Source organism: Psammomys obesus, unplaced genomic scaffold, assembly GCF_907164565.1.
Source record: "Psammomys obesus unplaced genomic scaffold, mPsaObe1.curated_primary_1811, whole genome shotgun sequence".
Taxonomy (NCBI): Eukaryota; Metazoa; Chordata; class Mammalia; order Rodentia; family Muridae; genus Psammomys; species Psammomys obesus.
In genome coordinates, this window is record NW_026585644.1 from 15151603 (window position 1) to 15174847 (window position 23245).

Below are 23245 nucleotides of genomic sequence, written 5' to 3' on the forward strand. Positions count from 1 at the left end.
ACTCAAGTCAGCACACTCCATATATGCTCTCCTCACTTCCCTTGACCATCAGGAAAGAGAAGTAAGGGCCATCTAACAAGAGGACAGAACAGCCCACACAGGTCCCGTTGCATGAGAAGTAGTAGCCACCACTTAAAAAGTAGACTGCCAGGTTTTCTACATGTCAGTTACAGAGTAGGGAAAGGAAGAGCTTAGGGAGAGAAATGCTTCTATGCATTTCTTTTGAAAATATTATTACATAATAAATTCAATGTAATAAATTCTTTCCTCAGATCACAGAACAATGCTCCCGTGGCACACAGATCTGGTTAGTCAACTTAACACAAGTGCTATAAGGATTGAAAAGCAAATTTGAGAGCCACATCAGAAAGTCAACAAGCCCTTTTGATCTATCTGCATAGGGGCAGGGCCTTTATGCTGTGACATAAGGAGCACTCCCAGTGACAGAGTTGTGTTGATATATTGTGTTGCCTGGGAACTTTCTGACAGGAAAGCATGTAACTTTTGACAACAGGTGACTTGGTTATTAAAAGCCTGTTTACTCTGACATCTCACTGGGACAAACGTATGGCTCCATCAACCAAAAAAGTTTCCACTTTCAGGCAGACAGAAACCAAGGGTACACAGCCTGGAGGGGAGAGGAAGGTGGTTATGTGAGATGTTTTCCACCTGTTTGGAGTATAACATAGTTAGCAACTCAGGTACAACTCCACCCAGAGAAGCCTTCCACTAGCAAGAACTCCAGAGCAAAGAGAGCCAGAGATTGACTGTAACAAGGAAGCCCTCCTCCATCAACCATGGAAGAAACATACAAACTCAACACCTACCTCTGGGCGCACTGCTGCATGGGGTGTAACAGGGTTGAGGGATGGACAGAGCATGAGGGACTCTATGCTAGAGCCTTGTCTTAGAGCTGAACAAGCAGAGCTGCCTCGGGTCATCTTAAGCAATATAGGAAATTCAAAAGCCACACCAGGCTTCCCTGACTCATGCTCAGAGCCCCAGCCTCCTTTACAAGGCCACCAATACCCAACTTAGGTGGAGAGAGTCCACCTAAGATTCAGGGAGAGCATAGCAAGCTTAGGTGATGACCATGACTTCCAAGGTCATGTTACATAACTCCAAAGATTCGTGTTCCTGGGTCTCAGCGAGTTCAAAGGCAGCTTTTAAATTATAGTAAATTTTGAAATAATAATAATAATAATAATAATAATAATAACAACAATAACAATAACAATAATAATAAAACTAACTAAAAGGGGAATGCCCTGCTAATCACACAGGTGAGCCATTCCTTGTCTTCTCCTCTCAGATCCCCTTGGCATTAGAAGTGACAGCTATAGAGAAATGTCCTTCCACACAGGATCACCATACCTTTAGGTTTAAAAATGTTATTGGACCTCAAGCCTCAATAAGAGAGCTTTGAAACCACTGGTGGCCTCATCAAAAGCAACAAGGCTCTGAGAGCTCATCTTCCTGTGTACACATGAAGACACAGTGACAGGAGCCATTGGTACGCTGGACAGAGGGACTTCACCAGACTCCAGTTCTGCAGGGAATATGAGCTTAAATTTCTAGATATTGAGACTGACAGGAATGAAATTCTGCCATTAAAGCTGTGCAGACTGCAGCACTTGGTGCTAACAGCCAGAATGGACTAGCTTCCTCCCTCTCCACAGGGCACAGTAGTGCACTCTCTGTTTCTTCCTATGTTCTGAGTGACACTCAGTTCAGAAAAGGACCGACAGAAACAGAGTACTGAAACATTTAATTTAATGGAAACATGAACTAAAATTTAGGGAGAATATGAATTTCTCTTTTCTGTGTCCTATCCTTTCTACACTATATTTTCAGATTTATACATTTGATTCTTCCTAGGAATATCTGTCTGTACATTGCACTTTAATACTTAACTTTTCTAATACTCATATGAGGAAAGGACAATGACACACATTCCCATTTGTGGTGGTTACGGAGGAAACACTGAAGAATTTTCATAGTGACCTTTAGCATCACAGGAATGTCCATCCTGCACAAACTACACAAGAATCTAAGAGACAAGTTTGGTATTGACCAGGAGTTGGGAATCAGCTTGTGAGTGTCTGCTTAGGAGCTGCAGTGACATTGTGATGACTCTTCTAGAGACATGGTCTGTCTAACAATGACCTGTGATGATCACTGTCAGCTCTCTGCTGTCTCGGGAAGTCAGAGCACAAACCGCTGAAAACCTCCGATGTGTTCCCTTCCCTCAAGCACCTCTGCAGGACTTAGGACAACCACCAACTTGTTTCTCACAGTATCCACCCTATGGCAGCATAAACCAGTTTCCTCACATAAACCAAAAGAAGGAAGGAGACAAAGGGCCAAGTCTCCTACCCCTGACAAACACTGTGGGACCCTCCCTCTCCTCTTTCAATACCATTCCTGCCCTTTACTTCCTAATCACCATCTTGCTATGCACACCAGCCCTCCCAGGTGTCCTGCATGCTCAGCCTGGCTGGCATTTCAGTATGATATTTACTCAATCCATATGGGAGGGGTTTTCTTCTCCAGCAGCTGGCTTGGGAAGCAAGGGTCAGTTGGCTGTGCAGTGCCACAGTCCCTCAGAATGCTGCCAGAGAAATAAATACCTGTATGGAGCTGCATGCTTAAGAATACTCTGACACCCACACAAGCAAGATCTTGGATATAGTTGCTGGAAACACGCCAAAGTGGGCCGCAAATAATTTTACACACATCTTCAAAGCTTCTGACTACTGATAAATCAGCTTCTCCTTTGAAGGGGAACTTCCATCACCCAAGAGACTGCTTTGTAGAACTGCTCCATACACTACCATGAGGGGTGCACACAACACAATGTGCTGAGGTTTCTATTGTTTTAGCTTTTCTTCTGTTAGCCAACATACTCACTAACATGCAGCTAGAGGTTTCTTGATCATCAGAAGGAGATAGAGAGCGGCAGAATCACTCTGTTGTTGCCAATCAGCCATTAAACCCACGGCAATGCTGTTGCATTGTATGACTCTTGGAAAGTAATCACCTCCTTCCCTTCTCACAAGCCAAGCTCCAGAAGACCCCCCCCCCCCTTACCAGCACTCTCAAAAATGATGCAATCACCATGCATGGGCATGTAGAAAGCGCTAGGAGGCATTCAAGCCTGGTGGTGCAGAATTAATACCCCCACTCCATTCTAAAACGCAAGTTCAGTCTAGCCATGAACTCAAGGGGAACTACACAAAACATAAACGAAAAATGTTTAGAGAGATCACCCTCAGGCTGGACAGATGGCTCAGTGGTTAAGAGCTGCTCCTGCATTACCTACGTGGGTAGCTCTTAAACCATTGGCAATGCCACAGCCTCTCCTACCCACTATGTGGCACCAAGCACACGTGTGGTACAAAGACGTATATGAAGACAAAACACTGGAAGCCTACTCTGCTGAGGTGAAGTGTTCCCAACACCTGAGACAACAGCCATACCCAAGCGATGACAGCTGTTTCTGCTCCTGTGACAGGGAAGCTACAAGTCCAGCAGTCCTTTAAGGAGCCAGCAAGCCTGTGCACTCTGCTTAACTCCCCAGGATGGAGAACACTGATAGACCCTTCCACGAGGTCACTGGAGAAAGGGCCCTGGCTCACTGGCAGGGTGTCTCTGACTCACACACTGGGCAGCTCTTATGTTTACTAGTGGCTCATTCCCCGCCACCTCTCCCAGCGCTGTCCATGGTGCTGAAGAGTCAGCCTTGCCCCTGGCCAAGCTCAGAACTTCCAGGGAGCACAGTACATGGGCATGAGCAGGGGCATGGAGAACTGGCTGCAAGTGGCTGCTAGGAAGAAGATGGAATTGAGGTGATGATGCCAGGTCATGGGAAGATGGAGCACAGTTACTTGACCTCTCTGGAGCTGCACTGAGCCAGGAAGTTGCTAGTGACTGCTACTGGGTACCTGACAGCTCCGCTAAGGGCAGCATGGAGCCTCTGCCCCAACAGTACAGAGAAAGTAGGAGCTTGAGGTCAGCCTTCATGGCCTTACTGTAATGACATTACATTTCAAGGAAGTACCACATTTCCACAAGGTCTTGCCATGAAACTCTTTCAGTAACTTTAAGAGAGCATTTCCATTCAGAGCATTTGCTTCCAGTGATGCTATCATGCCTAGAGAGCGTGAGGACAAGAGCCTGGGCCCATCTGCCTCTTTTGGAAGAACATCTGATGGTTCATATGCTGGACTGCAAGCCTTTCCTATCAGGAAAAAGACTCATCGCTGCTCTGCATTCAACTCATGTTTGCTAGGCGGCCCAAAGCAGGTGACGAGACTGCTCAAGAGCAAACTGCTCTACTGGGGCAGCCTCGTGGAGAGAAGTCCCTGACTTGTTCACTCCATGGGAGGGTCAGACTCACTTCTGATCAGCAGGGCACAAGTCCTACAGCAGCAGAGACAGTACTGGGGTACTGGGAACTGAACTCCCACACATAAGCACAGGCTGTTTGTGAAACCTCCAGGGATAGTGGAATCACTCATGTTCTGCCATCATGCAGTTACCATAGGAACCCAAGTGAAGGGTGCCCAGGGTTCCCAGGTCATCCCTGTTATCTGCTAGTAGTAGGTATGTAATTACTTTAAAGTAAAACACTTAAAACAAGCAAGTGTAAAAAAAAAAAAAGAATGTACAAGGATGCATTGGGAAACCAAAAAGAAGTTGAGCTACTCTGAACAGTAACAGCAAGGTCAGAATCAAGAGCACTCCAGATGAATTTGAGGACAGTCAACAACCACACACACTGAGTCAGCCTTTGCAGCATGTACATGGGCAGATGGCAACTGAGTAGGCACTCTAATACCCAGTTTCCTACAGGGCACACAGGTGTGACATGCCCTTCTGAGTGGTGTGTGACAAAAGCTGGGAACCTTCTGGAAATGACTGGCACTCTCTAGGCAACAGCTCACCTGCCATGGCTCCCCTGTCTTCCCTCTAGTGCTGCTGTGCCTCTAGAAACAGGCATAATGTGATGCCCATGGCCACATACCAAGGTCTCCTTAATCGGGGAACATGGTCACTGTATGACAGAAACTCTGCAAGAGAGCTGTGAGACTCAGGCAGTGTAGTGACAGCATGAAGTGTTGATTCCTGCAACTTAAGGACTCACTGGCTTCCCTTTGCCTATGAGACTGGGGTGACATCAGCGCTCAGAGCTCCTTAGAGACAAGCAAATGGCTACTGATCAATTAGAAACAGCAGCCATGCGAACAAATCCCCTAAGGCTAGCACTGAAGCCACCAGAGCCCCGCACAGCTTTATTGTGGCAGACAGTGACAGGCTAGTCCCATGGTGATCAGTTCTAAGTGCTCCCTCCAGGTAACTCCCTCTCTGGTCCTCTAGAAAACATGACTCACTGCTTCCTGTTGGAGCAGAGAACACACTCATGACAGCCCAGGGTATGTTACATCCTGCTCTGTTGTGGCAGGCTGTTGTGCTCTGGATCTCCCCTAGGGACCAGGACTCCTTAAGGACAGGTCCTTTGACACTGACCCACCATCCGTGAAGCCTGACAGAGTTTGTGCAGCATCTGCTCAATAGTTTGCTGGGTTGGATTCATTTAATTGGGTGAGCTGACCACCCGCAGAGGGCCCAGACCTCCTCACAGACATGTGCACATGGGCTTGGGCAATTGCACTGAAGTGTACAGTATCAAGTAAAGCAATGAATCTTGCTGAGAACAGCCATAACAGCATCATGCAGAGATGTCTGAAGCCATGCTGTCTCAACTTCATCAGATCAGCCATAGCCACTGTGTAGAGGTCCTGAGGAGATAAAGCCAAGTTCTAACCACACAGACAGGACTGCCCAGGAGCCCCACAAATGGTAATCATATTTCTTCATTTCCACACATGTTACAGGACTGCCAGGAAACCAAAGGAAAGGACAGGGACATGGCAGGACCTGGGGATACTGCCAGGAGCACCCTTCCTTTCTAAGCAGGCTACAGGAAATAAAAGTTGTATCTTTCATGCTGACGTGATGGGTGATTGTTCTAAAGGCTTAATGGGGCTGGGCTAGTCTATTCTTCTGTCACTGACTGCAGGCAATGTGGTTTGGAAGAGAGAAAGGGTGGGCCATGTGCTCTTCACCATACTTGGGGGGAGGTGTTCTGTAACTGTGAGTAACCTAGAAAACACCTGAGACTAAGTGACAACCGAGTACAAACATCTTAGAGAAAGAATAGCAGAAGTGGGGCGCAAAGGAGGATGGGAATTGTGCACCTGAGCAGCCTCTAGGCTTCTTCCTCATGTATGAAATATGTAGCATCCTACCAGGCCACATTGCCGTGGGCCCCGTTGTCAAGGTGACAGAGCAGCTCCAGGGTCTGCGCAGTGCTTGCAGGGTCATCAGGGGACTCGTGGCTACCGGATTCTAACTCCTTGGGCATCCTCCACACAGCTGCGCACGCCTGGACTCGACTGTCTGAAGCTAAGCAAAAGAAAAATGTCAGCAGAGCTCAGCCCTACACACACTCAACCCAAAACACAAACCTACAAGCAAAGCACACTGCTCCCTGAAATACTAACATGCAGACGTGAAGTGAGCACAGCACAGCCTGGGTCAGCAGCAAGGAACCCACTATCCCTGGCTTGTAAACATCATTCTCCTTTAGAGAATTTAACCTCTTCAAATCTAGTTTCATCTGTTCTTTAACAGTAGCTTTTAAGAAAGGGATCAAGATGAGGACACTGCCATAACTGCCGGGTTTCATGGGATCACAAACAGATGTCAAACACTGAGATGTTGTTCTGCCTCAGTCTACTTGAAATGACCAGTGTCTGGGCTGAGAAGGCAGAGCCACTTAGAAGTGCTGCAAGCTGAAATCCATGTGTGCTCCTCATAACATGTAGGAGGAGAGCAGCCAGGACCCTGGGGCACCTGTGCAGTGCCCATGCAGGCCGCTTCCTGCTTTCCTGGGATCCAGGACACCTGGTGCTCTACAGATACTCCAGGAATCTGGGCAGTCTTGGAGTACCCTGAAAAGTGGACACAGAAAATAAACTCATATGGAAGAACTGAATTCATAGCTCTCCAGGCACATGCCAGGACAGGTCTCAGACACTCCAGGAAATAGTAAGGAGAGTGTTGGAAAATAAGATTTTAATTAGATTCTGATGTATACTTTTAAATTTTGCTTTCCTGTTAGTTTTAGTTTGATTTGAGTTTCACTGTTATTTCTGTTTTCTAAGGTGCCTTCAAGGCAGGCTTTGAACTATCCATATAGCCAAGGATGGTTTTGAACTCCTGATGCACAAGGTTCCACTTGTCGATGGTGGTGCTGGAATTGCAGTACCACCACTCACAGTTGCCATTTAGTTTTAAGTTGGAAACATGCCAAACAGCATCCTTTGGCTTTAAAGGTCACCTTAATGAACAGGTCCCTGGTGTGGAAGCATCTAGTCTGTGGAGTCTCTGGAGGCAGGGCCCTGAGATGTCCAAATAGCTGCTCTGTGGAGTGACCAGGGACAGAGCCATGAGATGTCCAGGCAGCTGCTGTGGGGTCATCAAGGTCAGGCCCCTGGTGTGAAAGCAGATGTTCGGTGGAGTAATCATCTGTCCTACCCCAGCTGCTCAGCAGAGTCCTTGGTCATGTCGCCCAGTAAGTATTGGAAAGGGGCTTACAGCATAGAAATTCCACTTTCTAATAAGCTCTCTCCCTTCAAGGCCCACACCAACCGGCAGGTACATTCCACTTATTGGGTGTCCTCCCTTTCTGATCACCTTGCATTAGCCAACCCACTCCTGAGCCTACCTTGCCACAACAGACAGCAACTGAAGAACACTCAGGATAAAACCATCAACAGAATCTGCACTTGCTTCAGTTGTCATACCATTTTACATCACTCTGCATACAACAAAAAGGATCTTTCGCTTCTGTTTTCTTTTGTTTTATTTATTCTTGCTCTTTTTTTCCTGTGTTTTTCTCCTGTTTTGTTTTAAAGACATATACCCACATGGACAGATATATAGAAGATGGAAAGCAGATGGCTCAGTGCCAAATTATTTCACATACAAGAAAACTGACTCCACGAAGCAGTACGAAAGCTTAGAGCAAGCTTGTTCACATCATTCAAGCTGCACCCGGCTGCCTACAGGAGCTGGGTAAACAAGATAATAGGTTAGGAAAAAAATTTCAGGCATGGTGGCCCAGGCCCCCAGTCCCAGCATCAGGGAGGCTGAGGCAGAAACACCATGGGCTATATAGAAAGGTCCGTTTTAGCATAAACAAGAAGACATGGACAAGACCCAGATGAAAAAAACAAGGCCAACTATCTGTTCCTAGAGCAGCAATGAAGAATGGCATAGGCTGTTGGCATCTTGCGGGAAAGGTGGCATCACAGCAGAAACAAACAGTGTAAAGCATCATATAGAGATGCTCTAGATTCAGATGAAATAGTAAATTCACAAAAGAGACAAATATGTAACAGAAATGACAAAAGAAGTAAACTTTCTCACTAGACAAGAATCTGTTTAAGGCCTCAGTGGGTAAAGGCACTGGCCACTAAGCCTGAGACCCGAATTTAGTCCCTGGGACCCAAACGGTAGAAGGAGAAACTCAACTCCTGCAAGCTGTCTTCTTACCTCCACACCTACGCATACACACACAGCAAATAAATAAGGAAATGAATGAATAAAAAAATTAATTCTTACACAGGAACCACTAAGCTCAGCTGACTGTACCCCAAATATTTCTAAGCATTTAAACAAAAGGCAAGATACCAGGTATGACAGTTCCTGCCTATAACCACAGCACTTACAAAGCAGAAGGAGGAAGACAAAAAGTCCAAAGTTTGCTGTGCTACATAGTGAGATCCTGTCTTAAAATGGGAGAAAGGAGAGAAGGGAGAAGGACAGAGAAGGAAAGGAAAAATGGAGAAAGGAAAGGAGGAATGAGGAACGTAAGAGGACAGAGCGGGGAGGTTGGAAGGAGGAGGCCTACCTACTCTACAGCAAGAATCTAGAAGGAATTACAAGATATTATGTGGCCCCCTCTCAGTTGTACAGATGTAAAAATGATAACAAATAAAGCTCAGTGGTATAGACAAATAGCACTACAAGGAAATGAGGGTGGCCAGAAGATGGCGTAATGGGTAAAGGCACTTGCCTCCAAGCCTGACAACTGAAGTTCAATTCTCAGAACCCACAGAGTGAAAGAAAAAAAATCAGTTCCTGCAAAGCTATCATTTGACTTCCACATGCACACTGTAGTATAAGTGTATCACCAACACACATGAATGAATGAATGAATGAATGCACGCATGAATGAAATCATTAAAAAAATAAATAAGGAGATGAGGTTGATTCCAAATTAAGCAACATTAACAAGCTAAAAAAAAAAAAAAAGTATGATCACCAAAAATACAGAAACACCCAATACAATCCAATGTTGCATCTGTAACACTCTTTGAAGACTAGAAATACAGGAAAATTTACTCAGAGGGGAAGGGGGAGAAAAGGGAATGGAAATGTGGGGGCAGAGAGCTGGAAGCAAAAGAAAAGTCCTACAGCAAATGTAAGTGTTGTGGATGAAGTGTGAGGCTGCCTCTCAGAATGGAAAGAGGCAGCTTCACACTGCCAAGGCCACTTAACAGTGAGCTAAAAGGAGAGCTACTTCATCCGAATGAAGAACAGGAAAGGAAGAAATCACACTGCTAGCTGGAAAACTCACATGGAGCTGCATCACACTGTCAGGAGCAAAGCAGCGCAACAGTGACATGAAACTCAGCTGGCCATCTGCTAGTCATCAGCAACAAGGCTAAGATTTAAAATGATGCCAAAGAACAGCACTATGGGCCGAAGAGATGGCTCACAGTCAAAAGCAGTGGGGCACTCTTCCAAAGAACCTGAGTTCAGTTCCCAGCACCCATGTCAAACAGCTCACAACTACCTGTCCCTTTAGCTTACACAGCCCCTGAATTATTAGTGCACATATCCACACACACAAACATAATTAAAAATAATGAAAATATTTTTAAAGGCACTAAGAAGTTTAGTATCAAATAATATTTTAAGTAAAAATGTGCAAGTGTGTTTGTGTGCGCACGTGTGGGTTTAAACAAATAACACTAACAAGAAAACCCAAAGAAGTAAATAAATGGTAGGACAGGCCATGTCCATGGATAGCAAGCTCATGCACCACTGTGAAGAACTTATGGGGGGGTTAAAAATCAAGAACTTGCATGAGAAAGTACACACCCCAGATACCCATCAGTCTTGAGAAAGAAAAACAAAATGCAGTGATTTACAAGCCAGCTCTCAGTTTTCTGTGGATTCAGATAGGCAAGTGGTCCTGAGGAGGACAAGAGTCCAGAAAGAGGCCCTTGCCAATCAGTCACTTGATGTTCATCACAAAGTCCACTGTATGAGAGTGGACAAAGGCCCCTTTGTCCAAAGATGCTGAGTCAGTTTTGTATCTATATGAAAGAACAAGCTTTCACCCTACCCATAACAGTCTTAAAACCCAAGTGCAGATGATGGCTGAAGATAAAAGCATAAAAAGAGCCAGGGCATGAGTGTCTTCCAGGTACACATTTAACACCCTGACAACCTGAGGCTAGCAGAGTTCGTCAACAGCAGAGGCACACTGGCCACTAGAGAAAAGATGGACAGCAAGCAAAATTAAAAGTAAGAATATCTACTCACTGAAACACGCTATTATCTGGGCTTCATCAAAATAAAAGACAGCTCTATTAAAAACAATGCAAAACTAGGAAGAGACATTATAAAACATATAACTCACTGAGGTCTGTGTGGAGAAGTTATAAAGAACATTCCAACTTGACAACAAAACAACACATTTTTTAAAATAGGTGCCAGGCTGAATGAGACACTTCAGTGATGAAGTATAAACAGTCAGCATGCTCCAGAAATGATGCTCAGGACCTTCAGAAATTAGAGAAGTACAAAAGAAAATTGAAGACAGACAAGTTGGGCATGATGGTGCACGCCTGTAATCCCAGCCCTCTGGGAGGCAGAGGCAGGCAGATCTCAGTGAGTTCAAAGCCAGCCTGGTCTACAAAGTGAGTATAGGACAACCAAGGCTACACAGAGAAGCTGGGTCTCAAATAAGCTCCCCCCGCCCACCAAAGGAAAACACTATACCCAGCAGGACGCCAAATGCCTAATCCAAAAAAGACAACTCTGAGTGTGTTGTCTTTGAAGAACCAGATCTCTCATGGGCTGAAGAGTGAGAAAACAGTACACACACTTCCAAAAACACCAGATGACCCAACAATCCCCATCTAAGGAGAGCCTGCTCAAGCTTTGCAGCTACTTCCAACCATCTGGCAGTTAAGCCTGGCCTCTCCACTAGAGGCCATGTGAGGACTGCTGTAGCCGAAAGTCAGGGAAGACATGAGCACAGTGATGAACTGGAGGAGAGCTGAGGAAATGAAAAGAGGTGGCACATCCAGGGGCACACAGGCATCCAACAGAAGTGTTCCCTGACTAATATGCATGCCCATATGTGTGTACAGATACATTGGAAAGGGCAAGAGGGAGCAAGGGAGCAGGAAGCTGAGAGAAGGCAGTCCTAACCCAGCAGAAGAGCCAGTTTCAAACCTGGACCCCACTGACTGTAACAACCCCGGGGCGAGGAGCCTGCAGCCCTAGAACAAGTATACACCATCCAGTCACTCCAGGCCACACCCAGAAGCACCTGCTGCCATTTGCCTGAGTGGTCAGTCATTGAGCAAAGAGCAAACACCTAGATGTGGCAAGGCCTAACTAGCCAGGTGTGTATACTGCCACCTGGAGATCCAAGGCATCACCATGGAGATATTTGGGAGCCAAATGTCAAGTTAAGCCCTGAACTTTACTTACAGAAGGTCCTCCGGGCGTGAGCCACTCTGTCATCTCTGCAGTTCATGCATATAAAATGAGAGTGGCAGGAAAAGCAGTTTGGGGGATGTCCATGACTGTAGCCTGTACAGTTAGAGGCTTCTGAAACTGCCTGCTCCCCTCTTATTGTCAGAGGGTGGGAGAGACTTCAGCCTACTCCCCCCCAGAAAAACAAAAGAGAAGCTGAAAAGTCGATGTACACATACATGGTGGAAAGCAGACTAGAGTCTTTTATACAGCTGTTCCTGCTCCCCCATGCCCACTGGAATACAGCCTAAGGCCTGCGGACAAACAACACAGGACATCACACTGACCAGTGGTTGGAACATCATATTGACTAGGCAGGAGAAGAGTGCAGAAGGCCTCACCCAGGGCCAGGAGATGACCCAGAGTCAGGAGCCTGGCACTTCTGTCAGGGTTCAGAAGGCCAAGACATTCAGAGAAAAGCAAGAGCTCTGTGCCAGCTCCATGGAAAAGGAGACAGAGCCGGGTGGCCTCACCTACAGCAGCTCTGCATGGGCACAAAAGGCTGCCAGTTGAGGACCAGAAAAGCCTTGTAGAAAGTTCAGAAAGAAAGAAGATGACCCTGTCACATCCCATCTGGAGTGTGGAGTATGGCTGTAGAAGAAGCGAGCAGCACGACCTCATAGCAAGCACAAGAATAGCCCAACACTCCCTTCAGATCCTGAAGTAGGACTCTGTCTCCAGCACACAGACACACCCTTTGGAGCAGCTGCTCTGACCATATTACTGGGTGAAAAGATGCCCCTCAGATCATGAGCCAACACCTGTCTCATATCACTCAGGAGACCTGTTCAGTCCTGTGTAGCAGTTCTGAAGCAGGGCAGGCCACCAGAAATGTGCTGTGAAACTGAAACAGTGCACTCAGAGGCAGGACCATGAAAAAACAAAGTAGAGGCCCAGGCCTGACATGACCCACTGCCTCTGTGCACAGAGTGGGGCCACCTACACACAAGGTCTTAGTAACTTACACACTTAGTGGGAGAAGAGGCAGAGATGGCAGATGGGCAGGGAGGGTTCAGCTTAGAGGTAAAAACTAAAACTGAAGAGCAGGCACAGAGCAGCTATTCTCAGGAACAGTTGACTGAACAGGAACTACTCAAGACAAAACTTGAAACACTGCTCTGTCCTCAAGCCATGTAAGCAGAGATGGCACACACTCAACGCATGGCTAACAGCCTGGCTGAATGGTCAGTAGACTAGAAAGAAAAGGATACATCAGAAACAGGGACTAGATATTTACCTGGTGACAAGCGGGCGTTCCAGGCCCCATCCACCCTCAAAGAGCACTGTTTATTCTCACTGTGCCCAATACCTACTCCAGCTTGAGTTTGCCCGTGGACTCTGAGCCAGTCAGTGCACTGATGCCTCAGTACCTGACCAGGGAAGTCATTGAACTAATGAGTATGCAGACTGATTCAGAATCACAGGCGCCACCAATCCCAACATACCACCTCTCCAGAGATGGTCAGGCTCTGCAGAAGGAGATCTTCACCAAACACCATTGTGCCCCAACAAGTGGTACGGACAGGACAGAGTCTTTACTTTCAGTTATCAGAAACTGCATGTATTTATGACAGAGAATAGTATGTTTTGAACTGTGTAAGCACTGAGATGAAAAAAAATAAATGGAGCCAAATTAATTTAAGCATTTCCTTACAATACCTAAAAATCTACTCCCTTACCAACTTTCAGGTAAAGAATAGACTTCTGATCACCATGAATCTATCCCTCCTGTCTCAGTGAAATTTGTGTCTTTAGACCAACATTCCCTTTTGCCCCACCCCAGGCCCTGGTTAACCACCAGTCCCTCGACCTCTCTGGCTAGATGAAGTGGGATAATAAAAAATTCTTCTTCTGTGCTTGGCCTGTTATACCCAGCATAATGTTGGCCATGCTCACCCAAGGTCTCACTAGTTATGATCTGCCTGTTTCCCAGACTAAATGGCATTTCATTGTGCATATCCTACCCCTGCAGCCACCTTCCCCACCCACTTTCATAGCACAAGTTCTACTGGCAGCCCTCACCTCTACTGACAGCTTCATCTTCTGTTTCTCATGGGCACTTTTCTAGTTCCCTGGCCTCTCTACACTCTCAGAAATACATATATATGATGATTAAGGAAGTTGGGATGGTGGGGCATGCCTTTAATCCCAGCATTTAGGAGGCAGAAGCAGACACATCTCTGAGTTTGAGGCCAGCCTGGTCCACAGAGCTAGTTCTAGGACAGTCAGAGCTACACTGAAAAAAGAACAGAAAGAAAATAAACCAAGGGCCAGAGCAATGTCTCAGTCCAAGTTTGACCCCTAAAACTCATAGGGAAAGGACAAAACAAACTTTGGAAAAAGTTTCCTCAGACTCTCACAGGCATGTTGAAGCGCACCCACACTCACAGTCTCATACACACAATAAACAAAACTGGATTTAAAAAATTACAAACTAGGATACACATCAGAGGTAATATGTGGTGTTTCCTTTCTAAGCCCTGGTTACCACACTTAATGTAGTTTCTACTTCCATTCACTTTTCTCAAACTTTCATAGGGGAGCGAAGGCTTTTAATATTTTTACCATCATCAGTCAGTATGCATCTTGCTTGACTCTGAGAACTGCTGCTGCTTGAGTTGCTGACAGAGCCTCAACCAAAATCATTCAAAGTGGGGCTGGCAAGACAGCTCAGCAGTTATGAGCATTTGCCATTCTTGCAGAGGGTTTCCAACAGGCAGCTCACAACCACTCCAGCTCCAGAGGGATCTGGCACCCTTTTCTGGCCTCCAAAGGTACACACAAGGCATATATAGACATACACAGACACTAGACACACAGACAGGCAGACAGACACAGACACACACACAGAGACACACACACCTTTTAAGGAAAAAAAAAAATCACTGACTGTATTTTAGCTTGGGATTTACAACAATTTTTGAAAAATCCTGAATGTACTTTTGCTGTTTTGTACTATGTATTTTTTCAAAACTATCTTCTTAGCATTGATCATGATGATCATGAAACCAAAATACTGATCAGCTTGAGAAATGCTGAAGATGCCCTATGCCCTTGAGTATCAAGTATTCAGCCAATATTCAATCCTCTGTGTGAAAATGTATCTATCTCATATGTGAATTTTCTTTCACCTTTAATAAATAGTAAAATTATATTACACCAAAGAATTATTTTAAAATAAATTTCTTTATGAACGCAAAGTGTCTGATACGCATAACTATTTTACATACTTAGGGTGGCATAAATATTTCTCAGGCAAAAAGGGGCCTCAAGTGAAAAGGTATAGCAACCCTGCTCCAGATAAATGTAAACAACAAACCAGTTGGCGGAGACACTGCTGGGAGGTGCCAAAGGCAGAGGCCAACACTAATGTCCCCATCCCAAGGTCTGACTAGTTAGTGCAGCAGACACAAGCAAACCTTACCAGACACTTTGCAAAATGTTCTAAATTGGCATGTACCAGTTCCAGCACCAAAAAATCTGAAACCACCCACAGGAGCAAGGCTGTTTAGACTGAGCTGGGAGTATTTAAGACATATATATATATATATATATATATATATATATATATATATATATATACATATATATACATATATATATATATATGTGCATGAACAATAAGTAATGAAAAAGAGGACATAAATTTGAAAGAGAGAAAGGAGGGAGTATATGGAATGGCTTGGAGGGAGGAAAGAAAAGGGAAGATGATATAATTATGTCATCTCGAAAAATAAAAGAAAAAATGTTGCAAATCAATACATTTTTCTAAAAATTAGTTAAGTACAAAGCAAAAAGGATTATCAAGTATATATAAATTTCTTTTGAGTTTTTATTTTACAATTTCTGTTCCAAAGCTTATACTGAAATTTTAATGGGTTCAAGAACGTCCAAAATCACTCACAGAAGGATGTTAACACAAAAATGCACCAGGGAGACCAGAAAGCTGCAGGTGTCTCACTCAGGCAGCAACCGCCCTCGAGATAAACCGGTTTAATAAGAACTGTGGTGTCAGTCCAAAGGAACAGGAAGCACTACCAGAAACTCTACATCCACAGAAGCAGATGAAATTTAAGGTAAACAGAGCAGGAAACATAGGAGGTATGCCATGGAGACACACAAATTGGTTCTGAAACTCTGTGAGGATTTCCATGGCTGCATGCATCTCAGCAGAGCATCAGTGCACAGCCAGTGAATATCAAAGAAGCGGAGGTACTTTCAATGAGGAAAACCCACCTTCAGAAGCAATGGGCTCTAATAACCAGGGAGGCATTCGGCTTTCATCTCTATTGTAACACTTGCCTGAAATAAGATCCTATGATGTAACCATCTGGGCAAGATTAACATTACCATGACTAGGAGCCTACAAAGGGCACCGGGTACAGACCCTAGATAAAACAAAGCCTGTGACATAGGACAAGAGACAAAGTCTGTGTGCAACCAAGACAGCATTCTAGGCACAGCCTCTGAACAGAAGCAGGCCACAGCACAAGAGATGAGATCTGTATATAAGCAAGCCAGGGCACCGGGCACAGCCTCTGTATACAGCTAAGCCAAAGCACTGGACACAGAATCTGTATACATACAAATCATGGTACTACTGCACACAGAACACTTTTCACGCTACCACAGCGCCAGGCAGCCACAGGACAGCTAATCTAGAAAGGAATAAGTCAACTGTCACTCAATAACCTGACCTCTCCATTTTAGCAATGAGGAAACTGAGGCTGCATAAAGGTAACTTGATTCTTCCAGGTTCACAAGGTTCATGATAGACAGCATCAGGAATACAATAGAGCCTCTTGCCTCAGAAGAGTCCACTTTTTTAAATGGAGAAAATACTAAGTTATGCCTTTAAGGCCAATTTGATGCTTCTAACTATTTTTTTTTAATATGAAACACAAGAGCTAAAAGCACTTAATGAGATAAAAAGATAATCAGGGCAAAATGAATGGAAGAGGCATACTTGAGGCGCCAACTATATCCGCGGAGTGTGCCGCTTGCTGTAAGGGATTAGAGTCAAAAGGCTTAGAGGAATTCAAAGGAGATTAGAGCTTTTGTGGGCTGAATAGCAGCTGCAGCCAGCTTGCTAAAGGGCTAACAATGCCCTGGCTGGGGGACGTGGTGTGATCCCCAGCTGGAGGAGGAGGAGCCTCCATGGGCCTGCTGCATAATGAGCATATTCAGAGTCTAAGGGCTATTTTTAGAGACTACAGCCATCTCAGCATCTGGTGCAGGCTAGGCAGGTGAGTGAGACGGAATCCAGCCGAGGCAATCACCCGACACAGGCACAGCTCCCGGTGTACAATGAGTGTCTTGGCATCTGAGACTAAAAATACCTTCTCCAGCGGCCTCCACAGTGCTTCAGAAATATGGTCATATGCAGAATGCACACACAGTAAGTGTGGAGGATACATAGGCAGACTGTAGTGAGGGAACAGGGTTGTGGGCATCCCAGCATGACATCAGGTTTGCCCCCTTTGCTTGGCTTTGTTGTACCTCTCCAGGCAGATGTAATGGAGCACAGGCAACTCTGAAAGTTTCTGTGCAGGGGGCAGGTGCATTAGTTCCTGAAAGGGTGTTGTCACACCCATGTCTACCCAACAGCTCTGGTGTACTTAAGCACCACGTGACTTACTGCAGGTCTCAGCAGAGCACTACCCTAAGTGGCCAGTAAACAGCCATGGCTTTTTGTTCTATTCTGCACCCGAGACAGGTTACAGACCAAGCCCTCCGTCTCAGGAGGACTTCAGTCCTCTCAAAGAAAGGAAGCAGCTGGACCTGTAAGCACTGCCTCCAGGACCATGGACTTGGCCAGTTCCTACAGACTTGACACACAGGTCTGCGCTCAAGTGGGACTATAGGGCTCTATCTCAAATCCAGCTCACAGGGTCTTAGAAGCTATCTGACCACCCTACACTTACTTCCCAAATTCCTGAGTGTATATCAGAAAAGACGACCCTGATGCTTGCAGAGGCAATCCTCCCTCCCTGGCTGCATTCTACCTATGGTGAGCAGAAGAGCCATTTGTGTTAGGAAGAACAGGCAAGTCCCAAGCTTGAAAAACAGCCAGTCAATGGCAACAGTACATCATGGCTGGCCCAGAGCAAGGCCTCCATAAGTCTTGATGCTGGCTGTGTCTTTTTCCCAGCCCCAAGGCAGAATCTATTGACTTGAACATAAAGCTAGTAGAGAAAAGCTGCAAATGGCTAGGCTTGCTAGCAGGGGGAGCTGTCCAGGTGTATCATTGCTACAGCAAAGCAGGGCAGCCAGATCTAATATTGAGATTGACGTAGCCCATCATTTTCACCAGACTAATTTGAAAGGTTTTCAGAGTCACCTGTTATTACCTAGCAGGGCCAGGTATACACCCACTGTCCTGCTATAGGCCTTTATCAATCCTTGAATTCTCCACAGAATCAGGCCAAGTCTGGCATGCTGCCAGTCTTGTGTGATCCATGATCTAAGACTGGCATAAAAGAACAGGAGGAAGAATGTGGGATCATGTAGCCTTCAGAGCCTCAAGTACTGCCTCTTTGGCCTTTCCATCTGCTACATCCACTTCCTATTACCAGCTTCCAGCTCCAGGTACTAACCAGCACCCTCTGTTCTGTGCAAACTGCAGAGGGCACCCTACTCTCAGGAGAGATGCTGAAGAGATAGTACAGGGAGAAAGGCTCTCATAATGCGGGACTTTAGTTGGGTCTCCAACCTAGGCTTCTCTGTACCCTCTGCTTTGGTCTGGTCAGTCATTGCCCAAGCATCTCTACACAAAGACAATATAGACAGTTTCCTGCACCAAAAAAGCTCTAGAAGACCTTGTACCAGTGACAGAGTTCCCATTCCCAGTGAAGGCTGCCAAGAGGCAGCCTATGGACTCTAAAAAGTGGTCACTGGCCTGCCCAGGAACTGCAGATAAGCTCTGGACTGTCCTGGCCCCAGGTTCTCTGCCCTCCTAAGCCTGGGCTGCACTACTCTTCATGAGACCAGCTACTTTCCTCGCACAGTAATTTTACTGAACTTTGCTGTTTAAACTGCCATCTGCTTTCCACCCAAACCAAACTGCACAGACCAACAGGTTGCCAACAACTTCACAGTGCCTGGTAAACAGCAGCCACTGGGAGAGGAGCCTTCTTAAGATGCCCAAGGGGAACCAGGTACACAGGGTGATGAGTAAGTCCAGAGTCCCCAGTATTATGACAGTGAAGCTTCCAGGGCAAGAGGCCTGGAGCAGCATGGGGCATTTTTACCACTAAGAAGCCAAATACTTGTGGCCTTTTGGGGTCTGGGAGGCACCATTTGACTTGCTAACAGTGGGGCTCCACCCAGTGGCCTTCAAAGCTAGTAGTTATGCTTGAATTCCAGCATGCAGCAACACACTGGTACCAACAAAGTCAGGGAGCAAACCTGGACACCCCCAGTGGGATAAGCATAGCTAGACACTGGGGTCTAGAAGCAAATTAGTGAGTGCCCTTAGCGTACACTTTCTCCTGTCAAGAAACAGCCCAAATCCAAGTTACACTTACAACTCTAGTACATGGGAGGCTACAGGTAGCTCTCACCCTGGTCCTACAGAAAGTGGAAACTCCACGGCACAGAGTGGACTGTGGCACATGGTGAGTGTGAGCAACCCTGTTGGCCACAGCACAGGCAGATACAGCCGCCTGTTCCCCAGGGGAATTCTTGTGCTTTGTAAACACTATCACTCAAGAAGATGGTGAGGCTTGGGGAGGGTGCACAACCTGGGCTCTGCTACATGGTGCTCCATGTCTCTGCTTACTGATGACTCCAGATGCCTGAGACTAAGAGGGACCCCTCCCTCAGCATTCAGAGATCTGACTCAAACATGGTCCTAGCAGCCACTACACAGGAGAGTTACTGAAGGGGACTGAAGAGAAATTCCAGGAGATAAAACCAAGAGAGACAACCTAGCCACCCACACTCTCCAGACAAGAAGACAGTCAGAAAAAAAAATGCCCTTCACCCACTGATAGGCAGGGTATCCATTCAGGCTATTTGACCAGAACATGAACAGCATAAGACTGGCCCCATGAGGAGCATTTGTAATACAAACAGGCCCCAGAAAGCCTTGCTCTGCTGCTGCCAGCTGGGCCTGAGGCCTGGTGTGCACTGATGAAGGCTTCCCAATTTCCTGGATGAAGCCCTTGTTTCTGAAATGGCTAGTATGGTTTTTAGATGCCAGTGATCAAGCTGGATATCTTAAGCAGAAGGTGGGCCTTCACAACATGATTAATTCAGAGGATGGATAAATTTCGTTGTGTCTAAGATGTCAAGACAAGTCCAGGTGAAAACGACCGCTGGGCAGCTTGACGTCTACAGCTGAAGGCCAGTAACAGATGCAAAGGATTGAAATTAATTTTATCTTAGTGTGTTCAACAATTTCTTTTAGTTATCACCTGGCAATAGAGTCTAGGACTTCTGAAGTTAGCAACAGTAACAACAAAGCCCTACTGCCCATAAAGTCACTAGACAACATGTTAAACACACATGTTAAAAACACTTTCAAAAGACAGAAAAAACACAACCAAGAGCAAAAACTAAAGCTAGCCAGGAGAGCCAAGTGGTAAACACAGCTTCCCTGTCAGTATTGGTCCCTTCTAGACCAGGACTACACACAGAGCAGTAAATTAAGCAGCAGGCATACAGAGATGGTCAGAGCCGAGACCTCTGTGCAAAGGCCAAGGCTCCTAGATGAAGGCCTGAGCTAGCAAAGCACTCCGAGCTCCTAATAAAACCATCAAGAACACGTTTATCCTCAACTGAAGCACTAGTTTCTATTCTGAAGAGTCTGTACCTTATATGGATCCTTTAAAAGTTTGATTTTTTTTTCGTGGGGGTTGGGGAGAGTGAGCAGAAAGATGGCGACCTGTGTTCAATCCCTGAAAACCACATGGTAAAAGAGAACTGACTCCTTCGAGCTGTCCTCCGCCCTCTACACCCATTCTGAGGCAGGCACACAGTAGCAGCTTACTGTGGCATGTATGCACACTACTTGCACCCCACCAGCACAATGCAAATAAATACCTTTTTTTCCTGCCAGTTTGTTTTCTGGCATGTTCAGAATGCTACCACAGGAACTAAGAGTCCCAGGAAAGAGGGGCAGAGTGAAGAGGAGCAAGAAGTCCAGGGCCCTAACTGCCTATTCCTGGCAAAAAAAAAAAAAATGGCAAAAGTAATCAAGCAGCCCTGCCTGGTGAAGAGCCTGGCAGTCTACCCACAGGAAGTGCCCACAGCTCTTGCAAGCCTCAGATACCAATGACATGGTGACTCCTCCTTCATGAGTGGTCAGTAGTAGAGAGGAATTTGTCTTGATTTCCGTGGCTGAGGCTGTGGCTGAGCACCATCTAAAGAGAGAGAATAGGCTGATACTCTGAGGGTCTGAGAATGAGAGGCAATCAGAAGTTAGGGGGCCTGCAGGGAAGTCTGTGGGGCACTGTCTTGATTAGGCTGGTGTAAGCAGGCCAGCCCACTATGGCTAGTGTCACTGTGGCAGGTGGTTCTGGGTGATCTAAAGAAGCAAGCTGAGCAAGCCTTGGAAGAAACAATAGTAAGCAGCATGGTCTCTGCTTCAGCTCCTTCCTTGAGCTCCTGCCCTGGCTTCTGCCAATGACAGACTGTAACCTATGAGATGAAATGAGCCCATTCCTCCCCAAGTTGCTTTTAGTCATATATTGATCACAATGGCAGAAGCAAACAGGACAGGTGGTGAATACGGACTATCAACCTGACAGGATCTACAAGTGCCTAAATAAGTCTTCGGAGTGTCTGTAAAGAAGCTTCTGGACTAGGTTTGTTGAAACTTTGGGCCGTGCCATCTCATGTACTGGGATCCTAGACTAAATAAAAAGGAGAAAGCAAGCTGTCTTAGTTCCTTTTCTATTGCTGTGATAAAACACCATGGCCAAGACAACTTATAGAAGAAAGAGTTTATTTGGGGCTTATAGTTTTGGAGGATTAGGGTCCATGGTGGCAGAACAAAGGCATGAGGTCAGGAACATCTGAAAATGTACATCTTAAATCTGCAAGTAAGAGGCTGAAAAAGAGACACTAGGAATGACACATTTTGAAACATCAAGGCCTGCCCTCAGTGACACACCTCCTAATCCTTCCCAAACCATTCCACCAACTGAGAACCAAGTATTCAAACATATAACACTATGGGGGCCACTCTCTTTCAAACCTCCGCATGAACTGAGCTCCAGTATTCACCACTCTGCTCTTTGACAGCAGAGGCAATAAACCCAGCTGCCTCACACTACTGCCACCATGCCTTCCCCACCACGAAGGGCTGTATCTTCAAATGGTAAGCCTAAATATCTTTCCATCCTTAAGGAGCTTTTGTATGGGGGGTTACTATTATTGCAGTAGTTTGTTCTCTCCACTGTGGTACTGGGGATTTCCCTTGGGGAAAGTGAAAGTATCTTGTCAAAGCAATAGGAACAGTAACTGATACAGAAATGAAGAACCCAGTAAAAGAAAAGGCGTAGTAAAGAGTAGCATCAATAGAATACACCAAGAGGAATTTTCAGGGATGGAAAACAAGGACAAGGAGGTACTAAACTTGGGTATCAAAAAACAAGCATGAACGCCCAGTTACATTAGAATTTTACAACATAGTAATGAATAAAAATCATATTGGGGGGGAGCACATGACCACAATATCTAAATAGCTCTGGGACACAGTCAGGATGCCATACCTAAGAACCTAAAACTAATAAGTAGGTGAGATAAAAACTAAAGGTATAAAATATATTCAAAAGCAGAGATTTCCCAAAATCTGGGTTAAGGGTTTAAATTTTCTTTTTTAAAGTATGTATATCGGCGTGGGGGCAGGGGGGACTGCATGTGAGTGTAAGTGTCCACAGAGATGAGAGGGGTCAGATGACTGCCAACATAGGTGCTAGGAATCAACACCAGGTCCTCTGCAAGAGCAATCAGTACATGTTCTTATCAGTTAGACATCTCGCCAGCCCTACATTTACAAGTCCAGCATCTTAGACATGTTCATCATGTCTATAGAATAATGATAACAGAGCAGAGGGGAAAACAAAAAGCTTGGAAGGACCCCAAACTACAACTGAGAAAATGTAAGTCTGATCTCCTGCCTCCTCTGCTTACCTGATCCTCCCTGGGATGTGCTTTTGCCTGTGCTCCTGCTTCTAACAACAACCGCTTATTTATCTTCACAGTTAGTACTTGGTGGGATCTACTGTCATTTTAACAAGAAAGAAAGAAAGAAAGAAAGAAAGAAAGAAAGAAAGAAAGAAAGAAAGGAAGGAAGGAAGGAAGGAAGGAAGGAAGGAAGGAAGGAAGGAAG

At 45.7% G+C, this 23245-nt stretch overlaps 1 protein-coding gene across 1 annotated transcript in view; it reads right to left on the reverse strand.

Annotated features, from left to right (window-relative positions):
* Eipr1 (EARP complex and GARP complex interacting protein 1) overlaps nt 1-23245 on the reverse strand; it is a 107552-nt gene that overhangs the window by 29344 nt on the left and 54963 nt on the right. The window contains exon 4 of the mRNA XM_055621893.1: nt 6312-6468. Coding sequence (XP_055477868.1) covers nt 6312-6468 — 157 coding nt within the window. The remainder of the gene's footprint in view (nt 1-6311; nt 6469-23245) is intronic.